Here is a 9,215-nt window from a genome sequence, read left to right as displayed (position 1 = left end):
TCTCTCAAAAATAAACAAACATTACAAGGTTAAAACAAATAAATCAAAAAGTAGTATTAGGGCATAGTAATTAGTTAAGTTCATTCTGACTTTCATGGATTGAGCTCAAACTCTTACTTATGTGAAAAATTTTTTTAAATGTGTCTTTCTCTTTCTATTTCTATGTACAAACACGTATAAATGCACACATGCAAACTTAAAACATTCATAAGAACAAACTGTCTCAGGTTTGCAAAGCCATTAACTTTACATTGTTCATTGAAATTGAAAACTGATTTTCGTGAGAATATTAAAATTCATATTGCCTTGAAATTTATCCTATAATGTTTCTTACAAATCTTCATTCAGAAACAATACTTTAAAAAGTACCTTTTAAAAAAGTTGAAGTAGTAAAGTTTCAAAAAGTAATATAAGTTCAGTAGCAGAAAATGTATTTAAGAATGAGTCCCAAGGAAAAATAAGATAAAAACAGGGAGGGAGACAAACCATAAGAGATTCTTAAATACAGAGAACAAACTGGGGATTCTGGAGAGGAGGGAGTGGGGGTGGGTTAAATGGGTGACGGGCATTGAGGAGCATGTCCTATGTAAGTGATGAATCACTGGGTTCTTTTTTTTTTTTTAATGTTTTATTTATTTTTGAGAGAGAGAAAGAGAGCATGAGCAGAGGAGAGTCAGAGAGAGGGGGATACACAGAACCTGAAGCAGGCTCCAGGCTCTGAGCTAGCTGTCAGCACAGAGCCCGTCGTGGGGCTCAAACCCACGAACCATGAGATCATGACCTGAGCCGAAGCCGGACACTCAACCTACTGAGCCACCCAGGCGCCCCAACGATTCACCGGGGTCTACCCCTGAAGTCAAGACTACACTGTATGTTAACCAACTTGAATTTAAATAAATAAATTTTAAAAAGAAAATAAATAAAATAAAATGCCATTTACACATCATTTAAAAAAAAAAGGAAGAATGATTCCCAGGAATAGCTGAGAAAGGTTTTCTGTTACGTTTGTGTGTCTGTGACCCGATGAAGTCTGTGTGCCGGGGGTCCTTCTGGGTTGTACTTGCCAACCTGAGATCATCACTGCATGGAAATGGTGGATCGGACTTCCTCTCTTTTCCTCCTCCGCCCACCACCAACTGGAGGTGCCTTCCCCTCCCCCCTCCCCGTCCTCTGCTTTCAGCTACCGAGTTCCCTCCCGCCCCCTGTCTGTGTGACCATTATATTCGTGCTGGGACTTGTATGCTTTACTGTCTGTCCCCAGGACCCCTTTCTTTTCCTCAGAGGACCAGGAACACAGTGGCCCTACACCTTGATTCTCACCCTCGTTTCCATCAGTTCTCTCCTCCTCAGGGTAGCACGTTCTATCTTCCTTCCTCCTTTCTTTCCGTTGCTGTTGGGAGATTTGCCGGGTTTTCCTAGAGCCCTCTGGAGTTCTCCTTCTGTTTCTCATTCCACTTTTACCACCCACGCCTGTTCATCTGGAAATTGTCCCCGCCCCTCCAAGACTGACCTCAGTAGCGTGGGCATCTGTGAGGGTGAAGGCTCCCTTGGCAAGGAGACGTTAATGTAAAACAAGGAGGTGACATTTCAGCGTGAGTGTCCCAGCGCTCCGCAGGGCTCGAAAGTACTAAGAGGTTTCCTTCAGGGTTTCCGTAAATCTTTATCCCCTTTCATTCTCCCCTAATTAAATCTTCTTCTTCTCATGCGTTCAAGATGATTTCTTTACTGCCCCATCATTGATTTTCTGTTTGATTTAATCCATAGCATTGCAATGGAATTGTTTTCATGGGTGAGTTTTCCGTCTGCGTGACGGGCAAGGGGGTTTGGTAGGCTGACCCGATAAGATATCATCACATGTTTGTTTATTTTTAAAAAATTCTGATGTTGCAGCTATTGACGCCTTATCATTTGGAATGTAATTTATTTGTAAGTTAAGAACATCTCTAATGTTCATCCTTAACTTTTTCCATTTATAGAATTGAAATGTCCAAACTTTTTCACAAGGCAGTATTGACAGTATACTCTATTATCAATATGTTTTCAATCTCCAGAGTAATAAAATGGCGTAAAATGTCATCTGAAAAGCTAGCCAATGTCCTGTGGTGGTATTTGCCTAAGTTAGGCTTCAGTTCCCAACCATCCTGCCTTTCCTTGAAACGAACTGCCAAGTAGGTAGTGAGCCTGGAATTTATGGTGAGAAATGAAATTCCTCCAAGGATGCCAGTGAGTTATCCTCTCCCCCCGCCCCCGCTGTCAGTGCACCAACAAGAAACAGCCCCGCCTACAGGCAGGGTAGAGCTTGTTTTGTCAGATGAAAAAGTTCTATGGATCGATTGTGTAATAAAGAGCATATGGTTAGCACTTCTAGACTGTGCTCTTAAACGACGGTTGAGGTGATACATTTTATGTTATTTTTTTACCACAATTTTTTAAATGCGTGGAGGACATTAATGCAGAGAACAAAGACGAACTTCCTGATCCTTTCCCTGATGCCTCAGTTCTTCCCTGGTACTCTCCTGGACTCTTGATGTAAAATTCCCGAGTCATTTGACAGGATATGTTGAGGGAGCTTAGCTATTCTTATATAATTCTATCATAAGGGAGTAAGTGGAGAATTTGCAAAGATAATAGTTTCAAGAAAGGTAATTCCGTCATTCTTCCTAATAGTAAAGTATTGGAAGGAGCATGAATATCCGTTGGTATGGAATTGGTTCCATAAATAATGGCATATTCATGCCTTAAAGCAAATTCAGTCATTCAACACTAAATATAGCTCTACATTTGCCTACGTGGAAATTCGGTTATCATATGTACGTTAAGTGAAACTAAGCGGGCTCTCTACTAGGATGTATGATATGAACCCTTTTTTCCTTTAAGTATTTATATATGCATCAGCACATACTGTGAAAAGTTTGAAAGGTTTACGCATCAGCATGTTTTAGTTAGCTCTTAGTGTTGACATCTTAGATGTTCTTAGTATTGCGTTCCTTTGTGCTGATTTGTATTTTCATCTTTTTCTATGATTCTATCTTAGCGTACTTAAAACAGCTGAAAAGTGATACTTGGGAGGTAATTCTGAAAGACTTCCTGGCTAATAATTAGGTCAGAGAAGGATAGTGGATGGTGTCATCTGCTGAGAATTTAGAAGAAACTGGAGGTTTCCCTGGGGAAGTAAAATAAATCCAGTCTGGGCATTTTGTATTTGAAATGCCTCCCAGTTGAAATGTCTGTCGAATAGGTAATGTCTGTCCGATCAGAGGAGACGCTGGAACCAGAGAATGAAGGTTAGGGGTTTCTTCAGCTGAAACTGTCTGTGCGAATGAACTTGTCCTCCAAGAGCTCGGAGAATGGAAGCTACAAACACCCTTCACAGAAAAGTACACGCATAGTCACAGTGTTTTAGATGTAGAATTAGGACCTTCGCAGTCAGCCCTCCACAAAAGCTTATCTGGATGCAGTGAACCCGGCTTCAAAGCTCTTGTCACATTTCATTTATTTGTTTTATGCTTCCGGGAAACCAGGCCACATAGATTATGTGAGTTGTTTGCGGTCAGTTTAGTTGATTCGCGCCCGTATTAAGATCCATGTCCTCTGACTCTCGGTCCAACGTTATATTACCAAATATTTGTATTTCAATCCTGAGAGTATATACTTTCTAATGTTAAAATGCAGCATAGCACTGGAAACGTCCTAAAACTTAGAGCAACTACTGAAACGTAGCTTTTAAAGTTCTTGTTCCCACTGCTGTTACCAACCACGAACCTTTCCAGGCAGAACCAGAAGGAAAACGGTAGTAGCCGAGTTCCTTGGCGGGTAGATCTCTACGTTTCCTCAAAAGTAGTTTTGCTGTGGTTGCTGTTGTCTTTCTGTTCTGGGCACTTCCCAAAGCCTAAACCTCATATAGTATATGCTTCTACCCAGTACTGTTGAGTGTGTGTTTCCCTTTTAAACCTGAAGGACCTCTTTCGGCCAATTGAATCTGTTCATCCATCTGACTTACCCTAAATCCTCTCAGTTGGATTGGCTTGAAAGTTTTATCTGATTGGGGGTGGGGGGGGGGTGGGGAGAGAGAATTTGGAAGGCAGAGTCAAACAGTAGAATGAAAGACTGTAGACTATTGGCACAGATTCTCTTTTTCTTGGGTGATCATGTATTTTATTTTTATTTTTTAATGTTTATTTTGAGAGAGAGAGTGAGCTGGGAAGGGGCAGAGAGAGAAGAGAAAGAGAATCCCAAAGCAGGCTTCATGCCGTCAGCACAGAGCCAGATGCGGGGTGGAGCCCGTGAACTGGGAGATCCTGACCTGAGCCTGTATCAAGAGTCAGAGGCTTAACCCACTGAGCCACCCAGGCGCCCGAGGAGAGGGTGTATTCTGATCCTTCACCCAGACTAACTGACGTAGAAAAACCAAGTCACAGTTGTTCGTGCACAGCGACGATGTTCATTTTCTTAACAACTGACAACTGGTTGTTCATTTTCTTAATCCCTTCAATGGTTTGAAGCTTTCACGATCCTTCCCCATCGTGCACCCGGTTTGCGTGCTGGCCGTTGGAGGAGCAGACGCGGAGTTGAACTTTTCCTCTGCTTTCTGTGTATCGTCCCAGGAGCAGGCCTCCTGGGTGTGCCAGTGTGATGACAACATGGTTCAGAGACTAGAGACGGACTTCAAGATGACTCTTCAGCAGCAGAGCACCCTGGAGCAGTGGGCCGCGTGGCTGGACAACGTGATGATGCAGGCGCTGAAGCCCTACGAGGGGAGGCCCAGCTTTCCCAAGGCTGCCAGGCAGTTCCTGCTAAAATGGTCTTTCTACAGGTATCGTGCTCACCTTTTCCCAAGCTTTATTCTTCATAGGCCGCAAATATGTGCATATGTACGTGCTTCTCAGACCAGAGACAAGAAACCAGTGAGGGCTTGGGGTGCACAGTCCCCTCTGGGATTACCTTCAGGCCACCCCGCTGATGCCAGCGTCATGGAATCGCTCCAGGAGCTTTGCAGGAATAATCTGTTAGGAGAACGAAGCCTGTTGCTCCCAGCCCTGGAGCTCCCAGGCGGGAACGCCCCAGGTCCCAGCCCAGCTGCTGTGCCAGCAACAGGAAAGGGCCAGGGTCACCTTCCCTCATGCGGACAGGCATTATGGGAGCTGCTTTCCAGAGGTCTTAACACCACTTGCTTGAGATCCTCTAGTGAGGTGATATGCAGACTGTGGTCGGTAGACCAGGAGCATCAGGAAACATATTTGAAAAGCGAATTCTCAGGCCCCTCCCCCAAATCCATTAGGATCAGAAACTGCGGAGCCAATCAGAGGGGGCATAAAAATCTGTGCTCTGAGAAAAGTCCCTTAGGTGATTGTGACGTATGGCCAGAGCCATCTGGTTAACTTCTTCATTTTATCAGTTACAACTGTTTTCAGACCCAGCTGCATATTGGAATTAGTGGAAAATAAATAAAAATCGTAGGTACCTCCCCAGACCCTACCGAATGAATCAAAATCTTGGTGGCGAGGCATAGAGGTGATAAGAAAATGTTGTCTTCTGACAGCTTCCTCTTGGGGATTCTAACACATAGCCCCGTTTAAGAACCAAGAGTCTAGTAGACTGTGCAGTATGAATCACTTATTGGCTAAAATAATATAGATAGAAGTGTGTGTTTTTATCAACCTGGAACCCTGGAAGAGAAAGCCCTTCGATTACATCATCCATGACCTCAGATGTTGGGAGTCCTTGTTGCCTACGTGTCTTCTCCGAGGCCTAAAAGCGAGCCTTGGGCATAGGTTTATAGACCAGAATACAGAGGGTGGAACTGAGAGGTGGAGTCCCATGTTGTAACATGAACTAGTTAAGTTTTACTTCTGATCCTGGAATTTTTTTCTTGTGGGACGTGGGGTTTTTTCGTTGTTGTTCTTCCTTGTGATGAAGATGTCCCCACCTCGGGCGTGATGGCCATATCTACTTCGAGGTGTAGGTGGTTCCTGATTTAGACTCTGTGCACGTGCAGGTACCAGAAGGTAGTGACCACAGGACATACCAGACTGTGGCTGTGGGTGCACTGTGGTCATCATCTGGACCTCAGTGGTGAGTCCAGAGCTAGTTATGCAGAGAGAAGGCATATAAGTAAGTAACCGAATTTAGGAACTGGCAGTACTTGTTAACGCGGAAGCCCCGACTGTGAGGTTTGTCCGTCTTGTTTTGACCCCCGTCATGAAGATGTTACCAGAGGTCTTTTGATGATGTTGGTAGCTGCTTTGGCGCTTAGTGTATGTGACTTCTTTCTTTCCGCTGATTTTACTTGATTTCATCCACTTCTCATTTCTTAAGCTCAAGTAGAACTATAGATGCACTATAGATGTTTAATTAAGAGTTAGCTTAATCTTCTAATAAATAGTCTTCTGATGTTTAGCCCTGGGTCCAATGCAGTAAAAAAAAAAAAAAAAACCCGGCCCGTTTTCTGATATTGTTGTCTTGTTTTTGAAATGGAGTAATTCCACAGTTCTGTGTCTCCTGCATTTAATAGTACCTTTAACCCATATGACTTGAGAAGTGCCTTATTTTTTTTAATTTTTTTTTTAGTGTTTTATTTTTATTTTTGAGAGACAGAGAGAGACAGTTGTGAGCAGGGGAGGGTCAGAGAGAGAGGGAGACACAGAATCCGAAGACAGGCTCCAGGCTCTGAGCTAGCTGTCAGCACAGACCTTGATGCGGGGCTCGAACCCACGAACCGTGAGATGGTGACCTGAGCCGAAGTCGGACGCTCAATCGACTGAGCCACCCAGGTGCCCTGGGAAGTGCCTGATGCACAGGCCGCCCGGCTCCATGACCCCTGGCACGCTGCAGTAAAGCCAGTGCCAATTTAGATCTGAGTGTTCATGAGAAATGTGTTGATGAGGAATGTTAAGTTTTCCCTGGATACGTGGGGAAGATTTGGAAAACATCGTCATAGTGTCTCAGGAGATGCAGCAATACGCATAGTAATAGTAGAATTCCAAATTTTAATTTGAGAACATTTCTTAAAAGGTTTCAGATATTTTCCCATTTGTTTATGCCTCGACGTTTTTATTCAAAAATTTTTCTCTCAGAAAGTCGTACAGATGGTATATGTATTTCACAAATGATTGATAAAACCAGTCATACGAGCTAGTTAATTCTCAAACCTATACAGCCAAGAGCACGGTGCATTCTCTGTATCAGAAAAAGCAAGGTGTTTATTTTTTTTTTCCTTCCCGACTGCTTTCTAAGGTTGTTATGTCAAACTTGCCCTTACTCCTTCCTGGGGGCTTTTTTTTCTATATTTAGTTGATATCATTTTAGAAATATACCCCTGGAGCCTCCGTCTCTACAGAGATCTGTTGCAAGTATCTTGAAAGGAGAGAAAATTACTTACTTGTATTTCTTGTTCTCTGCAGAAATACAAACCCGGCAGACCATCGCTTGTCTGGCCTCTGTCCTCCCTGAGTTGGGGATAATTGGCTTGTTATTATTAGACACTATTATGGGTATTATTTTCATTTCAAAAAGACTCAAAGGCGTGTAGTTCAGGACCACAGAAGGGAAGGCATATTCAGACAGATGCGTACCTCCCGCTGGTAGGCAAAGTCCACAGCTTAGAAACTTAAGAGCCCTTAAATCCGAACTGTTTTTTACTGAGGCGTAAGAGCGTACTGAGTAATGAAAACTACATTCACAGACTATCAGGAAAGCAGCATTAGAGAGGTTCTTTTTTTTTTTTCCTTCCTTCGGTTTTGGCATTGTAAGAAGAATTTGGCAGTCACACACACAGACCCTTCATGTTCTGAAGTCCATTAATCTCATAATTTCTCAAGTTCTGTGTATCTATTTATGTGCATACAAATAGGGAAATGGGCTCGCGTAGAATCATGACCGCAGCAGGCTGAAGCATTACTGCAGACACTCCCGGCTCCAAATGGGGGTCTCTCCTTGCCTAACCTGGCCGGGAAGGATGGCTGGTGGTTCCCCAGGAGGTGGGAAAAAACATTACCACCTTTCCTGGGCAGAAACGGAGAAGTTCGCGGGCCGTTTCTCAGCTTGTGTGCTTTGTGGTTAACAGAACAGAACGTTCCTCAGAACCCCCTGAGGGTCATCCAAATATCCCATTTTTACAGAACGAGATTAATAGCGTTGGTACAGCGACTCGAAAAGGGGGAAAGGGAATGTAGTTTGCTTACAACCCGACCATTTCTAGACCTTCCAAACAGTCATGTTCTTTGGGCGTCAACCGTAAGCACTGTTTGAAAAGAGGGTGTGCATGGGGGTCACAGGTGGGATGGTCTCCTTTTTGTCCTTAGCGGGGGTGTGATACATCCCCCAACACTCAAAGCGGGGGACTGAGGGTCCGTTGCTAGGGTATAGGTTTCAGCGCCCACACCATACATTTCTCCTCTGTTACGAAACAATTAACTTTATAAATCTGAGTTTACAAGAAATTGAATTCATGGTAACTTAGCAACATGAAATTCAACTGACTCCGTTGAATTTCTCTTCTAGAAAGTCTGAATCGGGCAAGAAGTTTCCAATTAAACTGTTAATTGTGTCATTTAATACTTGGCCTGTCGGGCAAAGGTCCAAACATAGAGATGATACTAAAGCAGGGTCCAAAATATAATTCAATGGATTCTTTTCTAAACATACGACAGCAATTTCACGCTTACCACGATTCCTAAAAATAACGAGGTATTATAACTGAAGGTCAGCAGATTCTTTTGAGTTTTCCAACAGATTTTGGTATTGCATGTGTATTTTATGCTGAAATAAGGTGACTGCCGAACTGTCCAGAAGTTTCCAAAATGCGCAGAATAAAATCCAGGGCTCCGTCCCAGAGACCCAGTGGGGACCTCGCGGTGTCCCCAGACCCGCTGTGTGTCCCTCTCTTTGCTGACTGCCTTCCAGCCACACTGCCTCCTGGCTGTTCTTGGAACATACCAAGCCTGGTTCTGCCTTTTCATAGGCCCCTGTTTCCGCCAGGAAAGTTCACATGTTCTCACACGGCTCACTGTAATCCAGGTTCTCCTCAGTTGTGTCACCTTTTCAGAAAGAGCCTTCCTGACAACCTACCTGAAAATGCTCGTCACCATCCCTCTCCATATTTTTTATAGGATTTATTTTTTTCCTGATCTATGTTTTTTTTTTCTTATATACTTTTTTCCATAGGACTTACCCTAACTTGCTATATCTTATCTGCTTGTGTTTCCTCAACTGTTTTC

The 9,215-nt window shown here is 43.5% G+C and overlaps 1 protein-coding gene across 5 annotated transcripts in view; it reads left to right on the top strand.

Moving 5' to 3' along the window:
- RFX3 (regulatory factor X3) overlaps nucleotides 1-9,215 on the top strand; it is a 261,029-nt gene that overhangs the window by 216,695 nt on the left and 35,119 nt on the right. For all 5 annotated transcript variants that reach the window (XR_003901718.1, XM_029919467.1, XM_029919468.1 and 2 more), the window contains one exon: nucleotides 4,605-4,813. Coding sequence is in view for 4 of the 5 variants with exons in the window: in XM_029919467.1 (XP_029775327.1) it covers nucleotides 4,605-4,813 (209 nt within the window). In the remaining variant the exon portion in view is untranslated. The remainder of the gene's footprint in view (nucleotides 1-4,604; nucleotides 4,814-9,215) is intronic.

This window comes from Suricata suricatta, chromosome 13 (assembly GCF_006229205.1).
Source record: "Suricata suricatta isolate VVHF042 chromosome 13, meerkat_22Aug2017_6uvM2_HiC, whole genome shotgun sequence".
Taxonomy (NCBI): Eukaryota; Metazoa; Chordata; class Mammalia; order Carnivora; family Herpestidae; genus Suricata; species Suricata suricatta.
Note: the sequence above shows the minus strand (reverse complement) of the source record. Positions and strands in the feature narration are given on the sequence as shown.